General features: G+C 40.2%; 1 protein-coding gene across 1 annotated transcript in view; it reads right to left on the bottom strand.

Annotated features, from left to right (window-relative positions):
* Positions 1-4330: 4330 nt before the first annotated feature.
* Positions 4331-26096, bottom strand: part of LOC121329716 (CD44 antigen-like) — a 29324-nt gene continuing 7558 nt past the window's right edge. The window contains exons 3-8 of the mRNA XM_041275416.1: positions 19578-19743; positions 19351-19487; positions 18569-18643; positions 16307-17494; positions 6504-6588; positions 4331-5117 (exon numbers count right to left, since the gene is read on the bottom strand). Of these exons, the coding sequence (XP_041131350.1) occupies positions 4940-5117; positions 6504-6588; positions 16307-17494; positions 18569-18643; positions 19351-19487; positions 19578-19743 (1829 nt within the window). The 3' untranslated portion in view covers positions 4331-4939. The remainder of the gene's footprint in view (positions 5118-6503; positions 6589-16306; positions 17495-18568; positions 18644-19350; positions 19488-19577; positions 19744-26096) is intronic.

Genomic DNA, 26096 nt, shown 5'->3' with positions numbered 1-26096 from the left:
TAATCCAATCAAACACAAGAACAAGAAACAATAAAACCTTACATGGAAGTCCTAATTAAGGCCAATGAATGAAAAAAAAAAATGTAATCAACAAGTAGATTTAAAAAATGTATTTTCAGGAAACAGTAAATAATTAAGTAGAATAAACCTGACACGGATAGACAGGATTTTATATTTATTTATTAACCAATTTTCTTAAACAGACAGTAGTCTGTAAAAATAAAGAAAAAAGACCGGACGCGGATCAACAGGATTTAAAAAATATATAAAATATTATAAAAATAAAATACACATATACTGTACGCTATATTTAATAACTGATTATCCTAAACAGGTAGTGGTCAGTACTCGGTAAATTAACAACAAAACTGCTGAACGTGACAAGAACGTTAGGTTATTACCATAACTCTGGTTCCCTGAAAGAGAATGACAACCATTACCGAATGGGAAAAAGCTCTCTCTGACCGTCAATCACTGAGCATATATAAAAAAATCTGCCCTATCAGGGCCCTGCTGTGAGGGGGAAGTTCCTCCTACCTCCTGTTGAAGAGGGACGTCCTCACAGTAACATATCGCCATTTTCTTTCAAAATCAGCTGGGGCATGACCTCGAAGGGTAATGGTTGCCATTCTCTTTCAGGGAACCAGGGTTATGATAATAACCTAAGGTTCCCTTTCAATTGAATGACAACCATTACTGAATGGGGAAAGCTGTCGTGGCTCCAGATTGCAGACAGTACAGCCTCACGGCGATAGCCATAGAGCCCACATGAAGCCTAAGGGCATGCCGTCTGCAACACCCTAGAGCCCAGTTAGGGTCTCGCTAGGTTTGCCACATCAAGGCGGTAAAAACGCGCAGATGTCTGACTATCTGTCCATGTAGCAGCATTGCATAGTTCATCTAAGGAGGCACCATGAAGGAGAGCCCACGAAGTCGCCTGCCCCCTGGTAGAATGGGCCATCATGTCCATCTGTTCATACGCAAGCGTATCGCATCTGCCACCTATTGCGCTAGACATTGCTTCAATAGGGCCTAACCTCAAGAGTGGGACACCTGGTTGGACTGTCTCCAAGACGCCATCCTATCCAAATAACAACGCAGAGCCCGATCGGTCCTCCTCTGACTCGTGGGGGGGGGGGGTCTAAAAGTTTTCAAATCCATCGGCTGGTTGATATGGAATGAAGATACCACCTTTGGCAAAAAAGCTGGATTTGTTCTTAGTGTTACCTGCAAGTCATCAATGGACAGCACATGAAGCTCACTTACGCAAATCCTGTCTTCCGACAGTGAGGCAAGCATGCTCACAGAGATCAGTTTGATCCCCAGGAACACTGTAGACTGAGACGGTACAAACTTTCTCTTCTGTTGATGTATCGAGAGCCCTAACTTCGTCACATGATCTTTGACCTGTTTCGTTTGTGCCTCTGCAGGTGCTTTGGAATGAGCACAAACTAACCAACCGTCCAGATAGTTTAGGATTCGAATACCCCGCAATGTGCAGCAGAGACTCTGCTGTTCTGGAGGCTGAGAGTGCAGACGCTGGGTTGCTCCAGGAGGAGTGCACCAATTCCAGGAAGTCCTGGCATAAAGGGAGGGCATGCTGTGGTTGCCCTTTCTGCTAGTTGAAGCGGTTCCCCTTTCACTCCTGTTCTGACAGCCAGGGAATGTCCGTGACTGCAGCTGCACGCTGCATTAGTGCCCAGAACTCTTCCCTCTGCGACGGGGTAAGGAGCCCCCCACCGTAGCCTGCCCGATGGAATTGGCTGGGTCTGAGACGTACGATCTGGACGCCGTGAAGGACAGCTCGTCTGGGCTAGGAGGTCTAGGTAGTGGGGATGGGGAACGAGACTGTGGGGGCTGGGGCTGCCCTGTGGTAGGGGACAGTCTGCCCTGTGATTTTAGTGGGGTCTCTAGCATGGTCTGCTGATGAGCCCTTACAGTCTCCGCTAGCTCCGCAAAGTGCCGCTTGGCCGAGCTTGGGCGCCTTCGAGGCGACTCCGACAGGGATCGTCTGCGCCTGCATGGGGAAGGGGAGCGGAGCCTGCGTGGCAACTGCCTGTCCCCTGGTGAGCGTTCCCTCGAGCGGTACCACTTCAGCGGTGACCATCTCGCCTCCCGCATGTTCTGGCCCTAAGCATCTTGCACAGTACTGATGCTCGTCCTGCCTGGGCAGCTTCACCGCGCAATGGTCGTACTGGTAAAACCCAGCGGAGGACCCAGTCAACTGTACTGACATGGCTTCGTAGGCGAAGCTGCTGCGCTCGGTCCTGATAGTAACGTGGTCAGTGCCGGGCTATAGATGCTTTAAAGCGATTCACTGGTGCCGAATCAGTCGGTGCCGGGATCGCCGTCAAGGAGAGCGCTGTCAGTGCCTTGTGGTGGGTGCCGAGTCAATCGGCACTGAGGTCCGTGCCGATGTGTAGCGCTTTCGTTGGCGGGCTGTAGACAGCCCAGAAGCTATTCACCGGTGCCGAATCAGTCGGTGCCAGGAATGACGCCGAGCAGATCGCTGTTGATGCCGAGTGGTCGGTGCCGAGTTAATTGGTGACGGGATCGGTGTCGAGGAGAGTGCTGTCGGTGCCGAACAGTTAGTGCCGAGTCAACCTGTTACCAGGTCAGTGCCGATGGTAGGCACGGTCGGTGCTGGGCTGTAGGTGGCACCGAAGATGTTTACACCAGTGCTGAGTCAATCTGGGCCAGGTAGGAGCTGTTTTTCTCAGCCTCAAAGTCTGCGGAAAAACCGCGGGCGATGTCGGGGTATGCAGCCAATTTAGTCCGCGTGGTCACCAAGGGCAAGTGCAGCTGCGCTATGAGAGGCCGAGGCTTGAGAGGGGCGCTAGGCCTGAACTGTTTTTTCTTTTTTTCCTGGTCACTATGGCCAATTAAATTGGCATAGAGTACGACTCTGCGAGCCCACAGAGTCTCCTTACAGCACCACAACAGCTCCCAACACGATATATCAAACTACATGAGGCCTGTGTAGTGAAAAAGTATAACGGCCGCTCGCCAATCTCACAAGAGGGGTCAAAACCAGTTCCAGTCAGTAAACTGACAGGAGAATCAGGCAAGAGCACTCTTAATAACGCTTGAAAGTGTAATTTTACCGTGGATGTTGAGAAATTTGAAGGTCAAAACAGACAAATCAGCCAAATTCGGACAAGAAAGCACGAAGCAATCTGTGACCTGTCTCAGTGGAGTGAGAGATAAAATGGCGACATGTTACTGTGAGGACGTACCTCTTCAACAGGAGGTGGAAGGGACTTTCCCCTCACAGCAGGGCTCTGATAGGGCAGCTTTTTTATATATGCTCAGTGATTGACGGTCAGAGAGGGCTCTTTCCCATTCAGTAATGGTTGTCATTCAATTGAAAGGGAAGCACTGGTTAAGATCAGCAGCCTCAGGAGAAAACGGGACAAATGGCCTAAAATAAAGGCAAATTAAAACTATGAAAACAACAATAATGTGGAATGTGAAATCAAATGTGAAAATGACCAAGATAGATAAGAATAATTTGACTTTAGATACTTTTAGAATAATTAGAATAGCAATATGGAATAAGCTTAAACATGTTATGTCATTTTGCAAAGCAGCACTCTGCAAGACTGAGAGACAAAGCTTTGTGCAGTTTGTATTTAGCCTTGGTTATCTTGACACATGCACACTGATCGTCTGGTCGCCATGTTCGTTACCACGCTGCGCTCCAACTAGACCTTTTTAAACCAATCATAACCAGTCCTGGCTGACAGCTGGTTGCTACTGCACATGTGCACAGCAGGTTCAGGCATTCGCATTTCTGAACCAATACAGCCTGTCTTCAGTCTATTAAACAGATGGGATGAGCTGCATTGTTGATGCGCCAGTGTCACGTGAGTGGAGGAAATGAAACGCATGTCACTCAGACAATGGGAAGAGCAATTCATTTACAAAAATGCTGAGGGTTCAGCGAACATGCGAACACTGTTAACCAACCGCCACTGCTTATAGCCATCAGAAAGAAACCACTATCTTTACTACCCATCCAGCCATTTACAAACAGCTATATAAAAGCAAATAGTGCAAAGTTTTGAGAATAAAGCTGCATTTCAAATAATTTAACATTAAATTGCACTCATTTGGTAACTTTACCAAAAAATATGAACATTTACCAAAATATTAGTAATAACTACAAAAAAAGCATAATGCTCTTTTTTTTTTTTTTTTTTTTTTTTTTTTTTTTTTTTTTAACAGCAATACAAAATAAATATATTTTCAATATATGGAATCAAACTGAAAATTAAAAAAAAAATCCCCCAAAACAAGGAGATTAACAAAAAACACAATAGTTTTGGCAGCAGGAAAACAGCTCTTCTCTTGTCTGATATGTTTATCCTCTCATATTGAATATTTTGCTGTGATATAAAATGGCACAGAATTGTTTATATTACAGTTATTAATAAAGATGAGAATATTGAGCTGAGATGCAGGAATTCATTAACAAGGATCTCAACCCCCCATTTATACAGGAATTTAAATTTGAGAATTAAGGGGCCAGTGAAGAGATGTTGTCCTGGACAGAGGTGTTCTTTTCACCTGCTATGGTATTCTGCAAAAACAGTGTACGGGATTGTGTCCTCAGAGATCGGACTTCTCCACAAAAGTGCAGTACTCTTGAAGTTTTGCTACACTGTCTGAGAAGTGGAGGTAAGAATAACCCTTTTCATAATGCAGGTGACCCATCTTAGAATGGTACATTTATATTACATCACCAAATTGCCAATTGGTAAGCCATACTAAGGGATGAACCTGAAGAACTCACTTTGAAAGCAATGCCTTAAAAATCATTAGTTAGCTGGTCCTGTCTTCAATGAATTGCTGTTAACTCCAGATTGTGCTGCACCACACCCTTGCCCCAGAGGTGCTCCCTCCCTCTGTGCTGCTGTGTGATGTGGTGGAGTCGCCCCTATGCTAGCTGCGTTTTCTCGGTTGGCTCCTCCAGGGTGATGGCAGTGAACTCCTTGCTGGCTGCACCATTCTCCTGGATCTTCTCCTTATTAATCAGCTGCACCATCTCTTGCTCCTTCTCCTTCTTCTCAAAAGCATTCCCATTGATCACGAGACTTTTCTTCTTCCCACACAACCTGAAGCAAAGAAACAGCAATGCAGTATTTATAACATCTGCTCAAGGGGAAAATTGAATTTAGAAGCAGATGCCAGTATGAACAATTGTATTTGTTTAAACTTCTTGTAGACCACCTATTAAGAGATGTTCATCCAGATGGTACAGTATGCAGTATACACAAATGTCATCCCGATTGAAGAAAATACCACCCCACAATCTATAAATTACACCCCAACAGACATATTCTTTATATATGGAGTTGAATTAACAAAGGGTATTCAAATAAATCTGTAACTAAATCCCAAAACAAGCACCTAGCTAACATAGCATTGACACTTTTTATTTTTGTTTATTTTAATACTAGGGTTATTATGTATGATCAGATCCCGGCCTGCTGCTATCTGCTTCTCACAAATCCCTACCCTTAGTTTAATATCTTCCATTCAATGCCAGCTGACTAGCTTCTAACGGAAGCCTCCCTCAAAACATAGTTGTAGTCACGTTCCCACTGGAGCTTATTAGAAGCAGCTATACTTACAATTTTGAGGAGAGTGTAGATCTCACACTCAGAATGTCAATAACAAAGCATTTGAAATGTTTAAACCACAACAGGTTCTATATAACTTTTTTTTTTTAAATTTATTTAATGATTTATAATATGTTTCTAAGTGCACCCATTATACAGCGGTGCTATTAGCCCCTGTAACAGGGCAAGGGGCCCATGTATTTGTTTATTGTAGAACAGGGTACCCCTCTGCCCCTGTGCGATTTATTGTTTTGTATTTGTTTATATGTATTATGTTTATATATGATGGCGAGAAGCCATAGGTTTTGTTTGACAGCATGGAAGGGAAGCCCCTTCCTTATTAAAAAAAACCTGTCCAGCCTGACCCATGTGTTTGATATTTTGTGTTTGTGATTTTGCTCTTGTGTACCTGTTTTATTTTGCTCTGTGAGCAGTATTTTTTTGTTAAAAAATTGTATTTATTTTTGTGTTTAAAATAAATGGTGCCACAGCGTCTTTTTGCCCAGCAGTACTGTGTTGGTTTTATTGTCCTGCATTCTGGCCTGACGTCACCACTTGGCTACCCTGTCACAGCCCCATAATACCATTACGCACACACTTTCATTCTCATTATAATACCATTACACACACACACTGTCACTCATTATAATATCATTACACACACGCCTTCATTCTCATTATAATACCATTTCACACACACACTTTCATTCGCATTATAATACCATTACACACACACTTTCTTTCTCATTACAAGGCGGAACACAACTAGCACTAGTACTGTATCTGCATACGGAAATAGTTTGTGCACCAACTTTACAATTTGATCTGAAGAAAGCCTATTTAATATTTTAATACAATAATAAATGTCTTAATGCTTACCTCTTTCTGGATGAGATAACTGCACACACAAGGAGCATTGTTAAACTAGCAGCCACTACAGCTACTATAACCAGCTGATAGTAATCTGAGAATAAAAGAATGAGAAATAGTAATGAGTTGTCTGTCCATTTGAAGGTTCTTTGTATAATTACGTAAGTCATTCTTTATTTATTCATTCATTTATTTTTACCAGAGTGCACGCTCCATCAACTCCAAGCCTGGAATATTTACCACTGGTAGATTCACCACGTACGTAGCAACAGCTTCCCAGAGTTTGGTACACTTGATATAGTTTGACACGTTTGCCACTGAACTGAGTACATTTTTCATTCACACTGACGCACAAATAAGCAGAGGCAACCGTACTGAGAGCACCTCACTCAGGTGGTCTCAGCACTGTTCTTTTTAATAAATAATAAATAATTTTTATTTAGTGCCTTTCATAGTGGACCACCATCACAAAGCACTTTACAAGAGACGAGGGTGTGTGAACTATGCATCAGTTAAAGAGTCGCTTACAACGTCTCACGTGAAAGACGGAGCATAAGGAGGTTAAGTGACTTGCTCAGGGTCACATAGTGAGCCTGTGGCTGAGCTAGGATTTGAACCAGAGACTTTGTGGTTGTAAGCCAATTTCTTTAACCACTGGACCACACAGCCTGTGAATGTATGGGGCTTTCACAGCGCAAGCCAGACCTAACTGGACCGGAATTTCTCAGAAAATGCACCCAGTGTGAAAGGACCCTAAGTATCTCCATTGTATTTATCTTTTTTCAAATCATCATAATAATAATAAATAATAATAATAATAATAATAATAATAATAATAATAATAATGTACAAGATTTTAATCTGAACATTTTTTAACTATAATAAATAAAAACAAAACTGAAGAAACTATTTATGGACCAGCTGTATATACCTGCAGTGTGCTAGGCAGCAAAATATATTTAAAAAAGTAATTCATATTTAATGTGAAAGCTATTGTTTATGCATATATTCAATGGTGTGGACGTTACAGTGCCGTGAAAAAGAATTTGCCACGGTCTGATTTTCTGCATTTTTTCATAATTTTGACACTGAATGTTATCAGATCTTCAACCAAATCTAACATTAGATAAAAGGGACCCTGAGTGAACAAGTAACACAAAATGTTTATATTTATTTCATTCATTTATTAAAGAAAGTTATGCAACACCCAATGCCCCCGTGTGAAAAAGTAATCGCCCCCTTAGACTCAATAACTGGTTACGCCGCCTTTAGCAGCAATAACTGCATCCAAACACTTCCTATAGTTATTGATCATTCTCTCACAGGGCCGTGAAGGAATTTTGGTTCTGACTGTGGTTTGGTAGAGCCCCAGAGCCTTAGAAATGGCTTTGTAACCCTTTCCAAACTGATAGGAATCAACAACTTTTTTCCCCTGGAGGTCTTCAGGAATTTCTTTTGATCATGACATGATGTGCCTCTAGAACCTGTGTGCTGACAACTTCACTCTGATGGTAAGGGCCAAAGTTAGTCAGATTTATATTGGGCAGGGCTGGCCCTAATTATCCCTTTAATTGGGTTGAGTTAACTGGGGGGGGGCAATAACTTTTTCACACCTGAAGATTGCATGTTTGATTACCTTGCACACCAAACAAATGAAAGAAGCACCAAACTTTGGTGTCATTTTTTCTTTCAGACTCCCTCTATATACTACTACAACCCACAAAAATATCTGACCAAATTCAATGTGAATGCAGAAAAGCAGACAGGGGGCAAATATTTTTTCACGGTACTGTATATTCAATATAGGGTGTTCAAAACTGTTCAAATGCTCAGAGGGTCATTGTCCTTTATAGGGCAAAACAACCCAATGCAGATGATGTATCCACAGGTCCAAGCCAGCTGCACTGGTTAGGGTCACAGTGACCTACTTTTAAACAATCTTGTTTTACACTCTTCAGCACAGTGCTTTATACTGCATTTGAACAACAACATTTGTTTAGAAGAAAGTAATGGACCTCAGAAATGAAACCATGCTTGTGGAATTAGGGCTGCTACTGTAATAACTTGAGAGGGGGGGACTCCAAAAAATCACCCTCAATGCAGGACAATATCTCATCTCATCGTGCTGTATACTATAGTGAAAACACTACTTGTTTCGAATTTCTCAGGATCAAACTGGAGTCTCATAAAGTTCATTCCAACATCTACAGTATTTATAAAATCTTGCAAGTGTTTATTTAAAGATTTATTTTCAGAGTCTGGAGGAAGAGCAACCCATGGCCATGGATTTCCTAAGGTTTTCTCTTGTCACCTTGTGGGTGAGCAGGGTTTTTTACTTACCTGAGCACCAGGCGGTTTAACTCTTCAAGGTGGTGGAGGCTTAGGAGGCCTTGTCCTTTTTTGGGGGGAAGGGGGCCTCAAGTGCCACTTGTCCTACCCTCTGTCATTAGTGATTAATCTAATTCATATACTTCAATCCTCATAGTTTTGCCAGCACAGGTGTTTATATTTTATAGTCATCCAATGAAGACATCATTTATTGATTCACTGCAGTATGTACGTTATTATGTTTAATTGCTGTTTAGAAATTATGTATAAGTTGGATTTTATGCACAATGTTCTTGTATCACACTTCCTGTTGCTAAAAAGAGCTGCTTATTGAAGCATTGTCAAATAGTACGACTTATTTTTTACGTATTACTTCAATTTTGGAATTATTTACGGTAAACATTATTTTTAGCCAGTGGCATGTGGATGTATTTTGTAAAGTATAATCGTTTAGTAAATTTGGATTATTAAAATATATATGGAAATACCCATCCCTAATGCCACCAGCAGTTCTAAAAATCACATGAACACTGTCCAAAAACAATATCCACAGTAGTATATATATATATATATATATATATATATATATATATATATATATATATATATGATTTGATTCTTATAAGCGACTGGTTCTTAAAAGTGGACCGATATGATTACAATTAGCAAAAGCATGCCTCCGAGCATTAGCAGATTAAATACAATATACAAATGTCAGTGGTGCTCAATCACTGGGACAAATACATCAAAATAAGTCCTTGTGGATAAGCAACTTGTTATATGATCACGATTATGTTTATTCAAGACTGCATAATCCTATTTTACTACAGTATACTTGAGAAGCGATCATCTCGTGAGGGTGCCTAGTTTAACTGCCATGCGGTGATAGTGTAATGGCCTTTGGATTAAAATGATATTGCAGTACAGTATTGTACTACCACTGCATTTAAGCGTCTGTGGTTTGCTTTTTTTCAGTTGCGATGCAAATCTCAGTTTTTCACTAAACAGAGATGCAAAGCTCCGCAATCGCCCCCAACCCATCATCTCGCGAAACAATCCCCCTCCCTTTACATACATATCGCACAATAACAGTGCTGAACACAGTATGTATTCACTTTATTAAAACAAAGAAATAACTGTACAATGCAGTCGCGCGTCTTTCTTTTTCCTGCCATATCAACACACATAAGCTGCACAACTTGCTTTTTTTCTACTGGGAGTAGCTGTAGACTAGGGATTATACGCCACATGCTGTGTACATGCCTAATCACGTGAGATGTGATCAAATTCAAACTCAAAAACAGCTTTATTTGTTATACACGTCATTGAACTTAATGTAGTATCGTATTACATGCAGTCAGTTTGCTCCTAAATGAATCTTATAATCGGATTGCTTGATTCTTACAAGCAGAACACCTTAGCTAAACATGCTAGTATTTTGGGTCCCACCCAACCAGTTCCAGTGCTAACCAATCATTTTAAATATATTTTCTTTCCTCCAAAGCGGGCCTTACAAGTAAAGGAGGCACGATGATATTGTTGCTAATTCTAAAAAGAAAATTGATTTTAAAGCCTTGATTAGCTAGACACCCCTTAAACCTCTACCCACACTGAATTCAAAAAGTCTGTTCAGCCGATTACAGGGGTACACTTGACAAGTGATAGAACAAGTGTACACAAGCAAAGTAGTTCTGCACAGCCTTTGTCATGTACATCGATCTATAGCCAGATTTTTGTGTGAAAAATCTCTTTCATATGCAGAAATAATGGCATCTGTAGTCTGACAAATGGAGCACTTTTATACCAAGCATCACGTTATGATCAGTTCGAACTCCAACCATGTGAAATTGACGCTCTGAGAGGGTTACCAGAGTGATGGGAGAATATGGTATTGCTGTCAACATTTATGTTCAAGACACTGCCTCTGGTGCTTGGATTACTCATGCCTTGTCTCGGCATGGTGGTTACCAGTAGTGTGTAGGAGGGTATGGTTGGCATTCCATTAATTCCAAACCATTTGAGGTTTTGCAGTATTCAAATGCATAACTAATTAACAATGCTTCAAATGATATAGAAGACAGAGATCCACAGGTTGTACAAGAGTGTGATCACCGATGAAGGCAGCAGATGTTTGTTTTCAAACCATTTGACCTGTTTAATAACATACCAAGTTCTGGATAACTTTTGAGATCCTGTAATCAGCGTAAGAAGCAGAGCTGCAGAATGTTTGAAATACTGGCCTCCCGAATAACTGATTCTAAATATTTGTGATTTGTGGGTCCGTATTAAAAACCAGTACATTATAAAAACCAGTATATTAAACATTACTTAGATTCTTTCCGTGATTTAATATGATCAAGGTGTAATGCTTTTGTGATTCTGGGGTTTTTCAACAGAGAAACATATTACTTACGTCTATTATATAAAAAAAAAAAAAGTTTCTATTAAAATAAATGCAAAGAGCTATCATATAACATCATGTTCTAAAATATAATTTATATGTTAATGGATTGCAACCGCAAATACACTTCTGTCCATGTAAAGCCACACGTTTCACAATCACGTGACGTGCAATTAGACGACTAACTTTTCTCTTTGGCTAGTCGACTATTCACTGCTAACCCTACTCTCTATGTCTTGTGATAAATAATGGCTGTTTCAAGTTTTATCATGAATAAGTTAAAATGTAGCATGACAAAAACAGACAGCCTCCAAATTCTACAGATTGATAGTTGAATAACTTATGAATGTATTTACTGAAACAGCTGCCTTTGTCATAGTATATAGAACTTTATTTAAAAGTCATTTTTTAATGTGTAGACTCACTTCAATATCACATCAAATGGGACTAATCATATATGTGACATAAGAAATAACCCACAACAGGGTGTGTGGTAGACAATTCATATCGCAAGCCCTGGGGTCATTGTAAACAACCACCCAGTAAGTGTGGCAAGAATTGTCTTGCCGCACACCCTGGAGTGGGTTATTTTAAAAATGGCAAAAAAAAAAAAAAAAAAAAATAAGAAATATATTATGCATCCTTCCACTGAGAAAAAATAGTCCCTGAGACTGTTTGATTGTAACATATATTTTGTACTTTCTTTATTTGCCATAAGCATTACATTGAACATTGCCATTTTTGTAATATTTTTTTAGATTAAATGACATTTGTGAATTGAAAGCAGACTGATTTCCCACTTCTGGAGGGAGGATTCAAGGAACAGCCAAACACTGCACTGCACTGGCACTCGAGGAGCGGCTTCTGAGTTTTTTTTTTTTTTTTTTTTTTTTTTTAAAGAAATTTTACTAATTCAGGCTTTGCAGTCTTCAAGAGAAGCTGACAAATAATTTATGAGGCTGTTTTCACACCGATGCTGGTAACCGGCATAATTTCCTTAGATTGTAAACCAGCATTAGATGACATGTGGACTAAACGACTTCTGTGTCAGTTTACGCAGTCCTGCAGTCCTTCCCGTCCGCAGTGAGCACAAGAGAATTCAATGCCAAACCTGACCTTGTTTAAAAGCCCAACGGTTGTGTCAGCAGAGAGCACGAGAGATTTTAATTTAGTTTTTAATATGTTTCTGAAATCGGAGGGTAGTGGTGAGATGTATCTGTTATGTTGAGTTTAAATATTGCACACTCACTAGTCAGTTTTATAAGGCGCTATTTAGTTTAAGTAGATGCAGCTGCTGCATATACAGTATATTACCTGCTGAGTGAGACTTGCGTGATATTTACTCAGATGGCTTTTGAACAGTGTTACTGCTACTGCTTACCGCAGAGTTGTCTTTGTTCTGTGCTCTGACTAAATAAATACCACAGTACCACTAAGACAATTACACTATGTAACACAATTTTTGTTCCTGGGTAGTAAGTGTTATTTCCTAATTGCTTATGCCTCAAAAGTATAGAAAATGGCTATTATTCCCCACAAACTTTGCTTTTGTGACCAGGACAGTGATATTTCAAAATATCACTATTTCCAATGGGAAAACGGGCAAATGTGTGTTTTTTCGTTCACATAAAGTCAGAAAAAAACAACATATGAATCCAAATTAACATGTATTTATACTAAAGTAATACAAAAATGACTACAGAAGTGAGTAGTTTTGAGATTTACGATTATACTTACACGGTGTTATTGCCGCATGGTCATGTGATCTTGTTTAGCCAATCACAGCACTTAATTTATCCAAGCCATTTTATAATACCGAATAACTAATTATATACAACAAATTGTATATCTAAAAATATATTCAGAAAGCTGTTCTAATTTATTCATTAATAAAATGTTTCGAATTTAAAGTAAATGTAGCTTCTTATCACATTTCCTCTTTCTGTTGCCATGGAATAATAAAAAAATAAACCCCAACACAAGTGAATCAGAAGCAAGTTGTTTCCTGTCATAAATGTAATGGTGAAACCAGAGGGTATGTTATTATATATGTTTATTTTGTGACATATCACATATTCACTGCCATTGCAAGTGAATTTGAAGAGTTATTAATTTGAAAACGGTTTTGTTAAGTCCTATATTTGTTAAGTAGTACTGTGCTCTTATCAGTGTTCTCAATAAACGTTATAATGCTGCCCCTGCAATGCACTAATAACTCGTTTGATATTGCATTCTGATTTATAAAAAAGTATACATACAATCAACACATTACAACGGACAGCCAACTAACTAACTAACTAACTATATATATATATAATTTAGAAAGCTCAAAAGTCGATCAGGGCACATATTGCCATACATTTATTTTGCAATGCAAGCCTGTACAAAGCCCCAACTATACATTCATCCACACAGCCTGGCTGTGCAGCCGGACAGGTTTCTCTGAGACACCAACATTTACAGTATATGTTTCCAAGGATGCTACTTCACTGAAAAACTAAATAATGCTTATGTGAAATACAGAGAGGTAGGCTAACCACATAAAGTTAACATTGACTGTAATGACTTCTTAACATGATATCGTTTTTATTCCTGTGGTGTTCCTGTGGTAACAGAGACGTATTGTACACTGCCTGTGAAAAGCAATCTAAACAGTAGTGACGGGTACCTGTTCCTAAACTAGCAAGCAGTGGGGCTAATCACTACAATGCTATTAAATGTCTTTTAATGAGTTTTTTGGGGGTTTTATTTTTATTACATTTGTGAACTTATTAAATATGTATCTGCAACCTTTCAACAGTGCAGAACTGTGTACAGGTCTGGAAAAGGTAACTCCATGCCTGCAGACTGCTTTTAAACTATTTTATTTTGACTCTTAAGTAAATTACTTATTTAAGCACAAAGGCTAACTACTATTTACATGCCCAGTGTCGATACTTGGCTAATAATCTGAACGTTTAATCTCAAAATAATGAACATCCTTGCCTACAATTATTTACAAGACCTACTGTGGCAGAGCAAAGCTCTGCCCTTTAAATTGGCAGGGATGGGGTTAACTTCCCCTACCTGCCTGGGTTTATTATGTTCAGGTGGCTGGGGTTGATTAGTTAATTAGGTTGATTAACGATCAATCAGCGCCCAGCCACCTGATATAAAAGGAGGCCTCTGCTTCTCATTTGGAGAGAGGGAGCTGAGGAAGCAGGTTGTTTTTTTTTTTGGTTGTTTAGAAAGTTTGAATCCAGTGAAGGCATTGCCCAGCCTGGAAACTGTTATTTTTGTAAGTTTTGCTTTTTATCTTTTTTGTGTTTAAATTGCTTTGTTTTGGCCCTTGTGCCCTTTCATTTTGTGTTTATTTATAATAAAATAGTTATTCTTTTGAACTGCAGTCTGTCTCTGGGCCTCTATCCACTCGCCAGCCTGCCACATTTGGTGTCAGCAGTGGGATAGCGCCACCTAGAGGCTCAGAGCACCACGATCTCCCCATAGTTATCAACACGCTGTGGCGTCGAGATGGGGAGAGGTGGGAACAGTGGGAGGAACAACACTGCAGCCCCGGCGTCCTTCCCCTGGTGTTCCTCCCAGAGGTTGCCCTCATGGTGGTTAAGGACCATCGTTGGCCTTACCTGGCGGTAGACATGGGAGATGCCAGACCGGTCCACTCCAATAAAGAGGGGTGAGCCGCCTTCCCACCAGAGCCAGAGAGGGGTGAGCCTGGCCTTCCCGAGAGCCAGAGAGGGGTGAGCCGCCTTCCCCCAGAGCCAGAGAGGGGTGAGGAGCCGCCGTCGCTCCCAGAGCCAGAGAGGGGTGAGGAGCTGCCGTCGTCCCCAGAGCCAGAGAGGGGTGAGGAGCCGCCGTCGCCCCCAGAGCCAGAGAGGGGTGAGGAGCCGCCGTCGCTCCCAGAGCCAGAGAGGGGTGAGGAGCCGCCGTCGCTCCCAGAGCCAGAGAGGGGTGAGGAGCCGCCGTCGCTCCCAGAGCCAGAGAGGGGTGAGGATCCGCCGTCGCTCCCAGAGCCAGAGAGGGGTGAGGAGCCGCCGTCGCTCCCAGAGCCAGAGAGGGGTGAGGAGCCGCCGTCGCTCCCCAGAGCCCGAGAGGGGTGAGGAGCCGCCGCCGCCGCTCTCAGAGCCCGGGAGGGAGGAGCCGCCGCCGCTTTCAGAGCCCGAGAGGGAGGAGCCGCCGCTCTCAGAGCCCGGGAGGGAGGAGCCGCCGCAGTCGCCGCCTCCGCCACTAGAGGGAGCCGGGCCGCCGTCACCGCCTCTGCCACCAGAGGGAGCCGGGCCGCCGTTGCCATGCTACCTTGGAGATTCGGGGCCCCCTCAACCAAAGAAGGCTTGGGGGCTCCGACATCAACCCCGCCCACCACCACCCACCATAACAGCCCACCCAAGGGACATAATTGGACTCTTGGGGGGGGGGGGGGGGGGGGGGGGGGGGAGTTGGCCGATTGCGGCCGGTGTACGTTGTACATGGGGGGAGGTGTGTGGCAGAGCAAAGCTCTGCCCTTTAAATTGGCAGGGATGGGGTTAACTTCCCCTACCTGCCTGGGTTTATTATGTTCAGGTGGCTGGGGTTGATTAGTTAATTAGGTTGATTAACGATCAATCAGCGCCCAGCCACCTGATATAAAAGGAGGCCTCTGCTTCTCATTTGGAGAGAGGGAGCTGAGGAAGCAGGTTGTTTTGTTTTTTTGGTTGTTTAGAAAGTTTGAATCCAGTGAAGACATTGCCCAGCCTGGAAACTGTTATTTTTGTAAGTTTTGCTTTTTATCTTTTTTGTGTTTAAATTGCTTTGTTTTGGCCCTTGTGCCCTTTCATTTTGTGTTTATTTATAATAAAATAGTTATTTTTTTTAACTGCAGTCTGTCTCTGGGCCTCTATCCACTCGCCAGCCTGCCACACCTACTTTCTAAGTTTCTGCTCCGACAACATTTCTGGTATACGGCCCATATCTACAGTGCATACATTGAGGGCTTCTGACCTCTACAATAACATTGCCTCAGATCATCTTCTTGTGTTCAGTACAAAGCACAGATAATGCCGACTCTCATACACCGTAACAGTTGAAAAATGTCTTCTACACTACTAACCGTTCTTTCCACGATGTGATGTATCTTCTCCTGCTGAGATGTGGAAGATTGAGCTGTGATGTGACTGGGTAGTGACTCGCAGCCCTGCGTCATCACGCTCCTGAGCATCATTTGCAGTTGTGTCTCCAGCAGTGGGCTCTATAGGAGTGGCCTTGTCCTTACCTACGTGTACTGGTGGAACTATCGCTGCAGAGGCGGTTGTGGAAACAGTGCTAGTTTTAGAGTCTTGTTCAGAATTTGGAGATTCAGTTGTGGAATTCTCATGTTGACCAGTATGAGGGTCCTTGTCCTCAACCATGTGAACTGGTGAAACTATCGCTGCAGAGGCGGTTGTGGAAACAGTGCTAGTTTTAGAGTCTTGTTCAATAACTGCAGATTCAGTTGTGGAATCATCATGTTGACCAGTATGAGAGACCTTGTCCAGGGGTACTGGTTGAACTATCGCTGCAGAGGTGGTTGTGGAAGCAGTGTGAGTTTCAGAGTCTTGTTCAGAATTTGGAGATTCAGTTGTGGAATTCTCATGTTGACCAGTATGAGGGTCCTTGTCCTCAACCATGTGAACTGGTGGAACTATCGCTGCAGAGGTGGTTGTGGAAACATTGTGAGTTTCAGAGTCTTGTTCAGAATTTGGAGATTCAGTTGTGGAATTCTCATGTTGACCAGTATGAGGGTCCTTGTCCTCAACCATGTGAACTGGTGGAACTATCGCTGCAGAGGTGGTTGTGGAAACATTGTGAGTTTCAGAGTCTTGTTCAGAATTTGGAGATTCAGTTGTGGAATGCTCATGTTGACCAGTATGAGGGTCCTTGTCCTCAACCATGTGAACTGGTGAAACTATCGCTGCAGAGGTGGTTGTGGAAACATTGTGAGTTTCAGAGTCTTGTTCAGAATTTGGAGATTCAGTTGTGGAATTCTCATGTTCACCAGTATGAGGGTCCTTGTCCTCAACCATGTGAACTGGTGAAACTATCGCTGTAGAGGTGGTTGTGGACACAGTGCCAGTTTTAGAGTCTTGTTCAGAATTTGGAGATTCAGTTGTGGAATCATCATGTTGACCAGTATGAGGGTCCTCGTCCTCAACCATGTGTACTGCTGGAACTATCGCTGCAGTTGTCTTTTGTGTGGTCTCTGCGGTGGTCGGCAACTCTGTAGGCTCCCTCTCAGGGAAAGGGGATGCTGGGGTGAACTCTATGGAAACCGGAAGGAGAAATATGGAAATTATTTCCTCAGCAACTATTTATATTTGATGATGTCTGTGAAAGAAAATATTGACTTGCTGAATTCAAGGTTATTGTATTCATAGTCCGAAACAGTTATTAAGAACAATGTTACAACTGAAAATACAATAAGAAGCACATGTGGAACTTTGGGCTTTTATGTATGAACGAAAATAATCTTTATCTAAATTACAAAGTAGAACAACCTTGTTCCTGTTATTCCCATCGGAGAAACCTGAGAGTGGCATGTAAGTATCTCTCTACTTTTATTCTTTATACTACTTTCCCTCTACCTAATTACTGACAACATACGGGACAGCTCAGTTCTATACACTAGCCTAACTATAAATCCCCAGTCCAAACCGTTAATTTATAATTTATAACTACAAGACCAAACTGGAAGGAAGCTTATGGTTCCAAACCAGATTTGGAGATAGATAGGTTAGATAAACAAAGAATAATTGACAACCTATTAACACTCTTCTAATAACCTTTAAGCACATTGTTAAATAGCACACAACGTCTAATGTTTCTTACCTGGCACTACTGTGTTTGCCATAGGCGGAGGTTAGAGTACTGCAGTAACTTATGTTTTAAATAAACTCCACTGTGCAAGTAAAGTAGACAGTTTTGTTTTGCCAACCAGATGGTTTAACTGGACCTGTTGTATCCACTACCCCAGAATGGTGCTTTTTGAATACAAACTATATATTTCAAACTTCCTTTGTTGTCTTAAGTCCAAAATGTTGGAATATTTTAAAGGTCTTTCCAATGTGTTTACTGGTATTTTTGTTTTCTTTTACTTGTTTCTTTATGTTACCTACAAGTTAACACAGTTTGATATGTCCATTTCTCTTTTAAAAAAAAAAAAAAAAAAAAACTGAATGATTGACAAACATTTTGTTTGGGAAACCAGTATGGATTTTCAGTATGGAGAATAGGCATGAAATTAAAATTGTCTGTGGAAAAAAAGTTTATTTATGTGAGATTGATGTCTTGGATTACCCTTTCTGGTCATACTCAAGATCTACGAACATAATGGTACCTGTGGTGCTTTCATTATCCTCATGGGCATGGTTTGATGGTATGATAGCAAACTCACAGTGCATGTCCTTTGTATCTGTAGAGAGATGAGGTGGTGTCAGTGTAGATAAACATCTACGTATTGTAAATAATGATAAAACATCGAGACGCTTATTACTCAATGCCAGTAGCAATCAGTGAGCTTCGAGTATAGTTCAGCATACAAACATATTGGAATCCTGTAAATAATTCCTGTAGATAACAAAATAATTCCATCAATGTGACTTGTTTTGCACTAATACATATGACTCAATGTGTTATTTTTTAGGAAACATACATTTTATCAAACATGTATTTTCATTTTTAAACACAGTATCTGGTGCTTCTTTAGGTTAAATAAGAAACCATTGAAATGGGTGGAGACAATTACTCCCACTAGATGATGACCAAACAAATGCAACACTAACTGACTTCTTTAACCAAGCATAGTACCAGATCATGTATTAAAATAAAACAGAAATACTGCACGTTTACTTTTTAAACTGGACATTTGAGACATATATAGTGAGAGCATAACAGGTAAGACTTTTGAAATTATTTTGTTAGCTATGATTACCTTAACAAGTGTAACACTTGTTTGGTTAAACTAGCTTTCTCACACTTCCTTTAGATGTCCCCATATTCTGCAGTCATTTTCCCCTTTCACACATCTGCACAGACACGTTAGTAGTTTGACACTTTTCCATTATATATTTAACAACTATTTCACATTTGCAATTCATCATACAGATGTGGTCTCTTTACCGGATGCGTTGAAGCAGTAGGCATCATTGAGCTGTGAGATTATGTCGCTGATGATGATGCCAGTTTTGTTAGTGGCACATAACATGTAAGGCTTCTGTCGCAGGATCACTACAGTGTGGTTCTGAATCCAACCGTATCTGAAACAATACATCAGGTCCCAGACAATGCCATGGACTATAGGACAAGTTTAGATTTTTCAATTTTTCAAGTAGCTTCAAGAAACTCACCTGCAGGTCTGAAAGCCGAGGTCAAAGGCCCTCTGGACTTGCTCTTTGGTGGCCAGAGTAGTGCCAATGGACATGCAGAGTTCTTCAGCGGTGGAGTACGTGAGGCTGTAGCGCCCATTCTTCTCCACGTGGAACAACCCCCCATAACTGCAGCTCCGCAACACACCTTGGGAGAGAGGGGGGTGGAGAGTGAGGGTATGCCTTCTGAAAATTTCATATGGGGGGAATTCAATCTATATATACAGTTTCTATGGCTGAGTATTGTTCACTTCATCACACTTCGGCAACCCCTATTTGACAAACTCTCAACAGGTGAAAAATGTGTGCCCTTAGCTATATGCAAACCATTTTAGATTCCGACAGAGAGAGACACACTTTTGAACATAGATAGTAACAAGATCCTTTGACCCACAGTCTCATCCTTCAGCGCACCAATCGACTTGGCCTATTTAAAACAGGAAATATTGTTCCTTATCGATATAATTCGTAATAGACATGAGCGCTTAGTAATGACAGTTTTTTTTTTTGTTTTTTTTTGTTTTTTTTTTGCAAGAAATCTTTTTTTATTGTCCTATTAAAACCAGGACAAAATACAAAAAATAAAGTCACATTAAGATGATGGAGGGTGGGGGTTGTGGAGGTTGAGGGTTGATCTGAAGTTTATGCAAGTAATAACCACTTAAATATAATCATAAAAATGTGTATGTCAGTGACATTCCCTGTAACGTGAAAACATTCATCACCAGGACCTTTTTCCATTGTATGCACATGTAAAAATATACATTTTATTGTGATGCTCTTAATTGCAAAGAGTGTCCTTTTCAAGTTTCATCATAATTCGATAAGCGGTTCTATAGATATATTTAAAAATGTGTTTGTGACACAGACAGCTTCCATATAGCCCCAATTAAGACTGTATACACTCAATAACCTGTGCACTATCATCTTCAGCTACACAAAGAAACATTGTGCCAGATGTATGAACGTTGGATATTGCACTGGATGCCAGTGATGAAAGTACATACACTAGGATGAGTGATAACTGAACTGTTGCTGCTCGGTCTTTTTGAGAAGATGAGCTGTTTTAGTATGTGGAGGTAATGCATTCACTGAGAAACTGGTTTTCCCTAACAATCTTACAAAGTAAAGGGGATTGATAGTCCAGCCTGTGTACTCAGCAGGGGGCACAAGGATTGGTGCTGGGGCTCTCCTCGTTCTTTTCTACAGAAACAACCTGACTAGGGGATAATTAGTGAACTTGTAACATGTTCTGGCTGTGGCATTAATGTACACAGTGAATTCCAAAGGTATTTAAGGCTAATTCAATTTAATGTTAAGTAGCTTCAAATTACATATTCACATTTTTGTTATAGTTCTGTTAAGAGCGGTCCTGAATTCAGCTTAGTCTGTACTGTATATAGCAGTAGTGACATCAAAATGGCACATTCCTAAAAGATTATACTTAACCTTTGACCCATATATGACTCCTGTGCACCCTGACCACTTTCAAACACAAAATGTCTCATTTTCAATCACTTGACAACACCCACAATTCACGTTTTGTAGGCACTTTTAACAAATCTGTCTCTGTGAAGATTTACCAACGGGAGCACCAAACAAGCAAGCGAGACAAATAATCTTCGACTCTGACAGTGACTAAGATAAAAAAAAAAAAAATTAAAAAAAAAACCTTGAAACTCGTTTTCCTTAAAAATAAGTTCTTTTTTGAAGTTCATTATTTACCCAGTTTAATTCACCATTCCTGATTTATCAAAAAAAAGATATTTATTTAATATATTATACATATTTAATAAATATTTAATATTCTTTAATATTGACTTAATTTGTGTTGATATTAATTAAAATCAGTTTAAATTTTATCCTTAACACCAGTTTATTGTCTTTTTGTTTACAGATACTAGTATCCATGTATTATAAAAAATAATAGATGGGCTTCAGTCAGTTAAAGGAAAATAATTCCATCTTGGGTTTCTGTGGCCGTTCAAAACTACTCGACCTAACGGTTTCGTGGTTTGTGACATCACGTAAACCTGAGATAGAATTATTTTCCTGTAACTCACTGAAGCCCATCTATTATTCTATAATACATTGTGGTAAGAGAGTCCAACAAAGAGCATCTTAACTAATCCACAGGGTTGGATCTAGTTTTTTTTTTTTTTTTACATAGGGAGGATTACCAATCTATAAATAGACAAAATTCTACGATTAATCAGCTACTGGGATATGGACCAGGATTGATGGGTCAAATGACCTCTTCTCATTCATTTTTTATATTTCCTTATGTTCTAACATAACCTTGTCTGTGTTTAAGAAGTTCAGTCCATTTCCAAAAAAAGTAGGAATGACAACGTCAGTGTTAGAAACTAGTAATCAGCATGAGATTACAGTGATTGATGTCCCCAAGAACTTAATTTTGTCATTAAAAGGCTATCATTATTGGTACCATAAAATTGGACTCTACACATTTATGTTTCACAGTATAGAAGTCATACATTAATCATTCTAAGATTAGCCAGTTAAAAATTGGTTAATACTAGAATTATTAGTGTAGAATTCTCAGGGAAATTGTTGAAATAATCATATTAATTGCGACAATTATACTAATGAAAGCTACATTATAAGAGGATAATGTCATGTGCACTGGTATTTTCCACTAAACAAACGCTGTGTAGTTTATCAAAAGCAACAAGAAGTGGTAAGCCCTGTAAAAGTGCCAGAAAAGCTGCCATTTCAAGCACATTAAGCAGAGAAGCCTTTTGCAAGATAAATTGATTCTGTGTTGATTCACACTTGATAAAAAGTTGCTATTGTTACTTCCTATTCTTAGTAAATTAATCGTTACTGGAACTGTTGGTAACCACAAGTTTAAGTTATATTATGTAGGTTGCCATGGCTACGTACATTTGCTTATGATAACAGGTTGCCATTTATATCAATTCAAAATGAGTAACAAGTTTAAATTTGAAAGGGGATTCTAATTTTAGATTGATGAATCGATTTTTTATGCTTGTTAATTTAATGCACGACAGGCTAAGCCGCAGTCAGACACATTTCTGTTTTCATGTTTCAGACTCCTTGTCCAACATTATACAGTGTCATTGCCTTTTGTGACATTTTAACGTCCATATACATACTTCTTTTACACAAGTCATGTAGACAGAAACTTTGATGAAGTCTATCAGTGCCATGAGAAATGTATAGTTCTAGTATAGAACCAATATTTTTTGTGTCTTTAAAATAGATCATAACAGTCTTAACCTTCTTGATTTGGTGAATCATAAACATATTACTATGTATCATACAAGTTTGAAGAGCTAATAATATTTTGCAACTTACATTGAAATGCACATACATAAATTGTTGCAAGGGAAAATAGCAACTGAGTCACTTAAAATTAACTATCTTATACAAACACCTGGCACCCGATTTGAATGTTTTTGTCTATTCACTACAAAAGATCAACCAACAAATGCCAAGGTACACATTGATTGTGATTGTTTCATCCTCAGGATAGTAAATCATTCACACGGTGAAAAAGAAATGACCCGCGCCCACTTCGATTCCCCAAGCAACTCCAACCTACTTATAAACCACTTAAGTTTATGTATTTGTTTATTTTAATATAATTTATAATACAACCCTTTTGACTTTGGATTTTTCAAATTGCAAATTAACTACCAACATGTTCAAAAGGGGAAAACATAAGACACTGGTTCACCCGGATAACAATCAATAAATTCTAAATACTGTATTTACATTTAGCAGCAGAAGTACTGCTACACTTGTGTTTGTGTTTTCCTTTATATCCAGCTGATCAGATCAGCCCCGAGAAAGGCAGGTGAGTAGTATAAATATTTATATTTGAAAACTGTATTTTGATTAGCGTGCATATATAGGCCTATACACAAACGGTCTGACCATAATAATAATACATATTTTTAAAAGAAACACAAGTGATGTGCAAATCACAATACATCCAATGTTACTGTTTCTGCAGCTTTTATTTGAAACAATTAATGCACATATGTCATACAAGATTTTTTTGTTAAAAAAAAAAAAAAAAAGGTGTAGCCTAATATAAAACACGGTGAAAACACCTGAACATCTCGATCTGCAGGAGATCTTGCAGATCGAAATGTTGATCTATCTGCATAGTGTTTTAATATTTTTGGAGCTAATGGATAGACTGCATTTCTGAATGATGTGTGGAACACAAGCATGGATGCAAGCGACGAATCAGCATCTAACAAGTCCTTCTCATCAAGTGATTCTAATTGTAGCCTATGCCGAGGTGTGCCAGCTATACATATTGATGAAAGCGAAGGATTTGATGTCCTACCTTTCATTTTGAAAATGGCGATGTTCCTCTATTCAGAGGCAGCACCGTCACTAAGGCTCAATCTCTTATGTTGATATATTCTTTCACATTGCGACACAGTTTAACTAAAAAAGCAACATCTAATCTATTAGAGTTATTTGATGTCCTATTCCCAGGTATATTTCCTCCCAGTGTTTTCCAGTTATCAAGGCATTTTACTAATTAGAAAGACACTTATGTAATGCAAAATATGTCTTGGATATTGAGGTACAGATCCATCTTGTACCAGCTGCCCAGACTGTAATGAAGACTTACAACTTAATGACAACATGGAAAGGGGTAGCTTTTTCATGTATTTACTAATTGAAAAACAACATCAGGATTTCCTACTGATGCAGCTGCACACATTATTGACTGGGAAAATGCTATTCGAAGTAATGTTATTTGCATTTATAACGGATTATCACTGTGAAACAAAAAAAAAAAAATGTGTTCCTGGGTAGTAAGTGTTGTTTCCTAATTGCTTATGCCTCAAAAATATAGAACATGGCTATTATTCCCCACTAACTTTGCTTTTGTGACCAGGACAGTGATATTTCAAAATATCACTATTTCCAATGGAAAAATGGGCAAATGTGTGTCTTTTCGTTCACTAAAGTCAGAAAAAAACAACATATGAATCCAAATTAACATGTATTTATACTAAAGTAATACAAAGATGACTACAAAAGATTTAGAAGTGAGTAGTTTTTCGAGATTTACAATTATACTGTATTTACATCATTGCATACTCAGTTACTCTCATGGTTCCAGGGGTGTACCAATGCAGACATTTAAAAACATGTGCCTGATGAGAGATTTACAGTATAATAGTCATTTTTATTTTAATGTTAACCTTAAGTGTAATTTGAGGGGTTGCTGTAGAGAGCGCTCTCTCTATCGCTCCTACCCCTTTTCCCTATGCCTTTCTTTGCCATTCTAGCCTCCTCGGGACATTCAGTAAAGGGCGGGAGATCGGCCGACCAATCACTTCCGGGCAGGGAAATAATCATGTCCTAGTTCAGGCCCAGTGCTCCCTACCAATCACACGCTGACAGTACTGCATGTGTCTGATACAGCCAGCTCAGCGTCTCAATTCCAATTGGCTGCCTCGCATGCCAATCTCCCCCGTTTCCTATTTGTACACTATTCTACTCCTGCTCTCTGTCTGTGTTTGTTTTTGGATGCATCTCAGACTGGTCTAGTATGTTTTGGTATCTTACTGTACCTTATCCAAAAAAATTTCAACTATTTTACTAGCGAGTGGTTTGTTTAAAAAAATAAAAATAAAACATAATCTTTGTTGATTGTGTTTGTGAGCTTTTAGCTCTCCTGCTCAGCGGACTCGTCAGCTATGGCAACGTTCAGATTTTCTTCATACAGCAAGAATATTCCACCAGAACAACTGCAATGCTTAGCCCAGTCTTCCCTGTGTCCTCAAATATCTGCATCACATCCACCTGAGATCATTACAATAACAAGGCCAAAGCAGGCGGCGCCCAGCCTCCAATGAAATCACTCTTTTTCAAGGACTGGACCCGGCCAAAACTGTTGAAGGTGCTGTTTGAGAATGGAACTACAATACCTACTGGAACAGAGTGGGAGGAACTCTTTGAGATATACTGCAACTCCAATCTTCCCTCCCTGCTCAACAACAGCAAGCAAGATGGTCAGTGGCGGTGCCAATTCCTCCACAGCTGCTGGCTTTAAACTTGCCCCCGCAACAAACCAGGCAGTACAATGAAACAGCCTTGCCAGGATCTCCTGCCTCTTCACATGGCCAGCCACGCCAAAGCAGGCGTCTTCACCAGGTAATCTCACCTGAATCTCCAGTTGTCACCCCCAGCCCTCCTTGCCAGAAGCAGACATCTTCACCAAGTAGCTTAACCTGATTCTCCAGTCTCCACTCACAACTTTCCACGCCAAAGCAAATGTCCTCAACAGGATAAGCAGCATCGTCAGGCAATCTCACCTGACTCTCCTGCCCCACTCATGGCTCGCCGCGTCAAAGTAGGCAGCAGCGCCAGGCAGCATCAACCAGGTCTACGAGCCCTAGTCTTACCCACCCCTCTCCTAAGCAACCTGCACTCACCAACCTCGAAGCTTTCAAGTCATCTATGATGCAAGAAATGAAGGCTCTC

This window comes from Polyodon spathula, chromosome 17 (assembly GCF_017654505.1).
Source record: "Polyodon spathula isolate WHYD16114869_AA chromosome 17, ASM1765450v1, whole genome shotgun sequence".
In the NCBI taxonomy this organism is placed as follows: Eukaryota; Metazoa; Chordata; class Actinopteri; order Acipenseriformes; family Polyodontidae; genus Polyodon; species Polyodon spathula.
The sequence above is the reverse complement of the archived record's forward strand: the minus strand, read 5'-3'. Positions and strand labels throughout refer to the sequence as shown.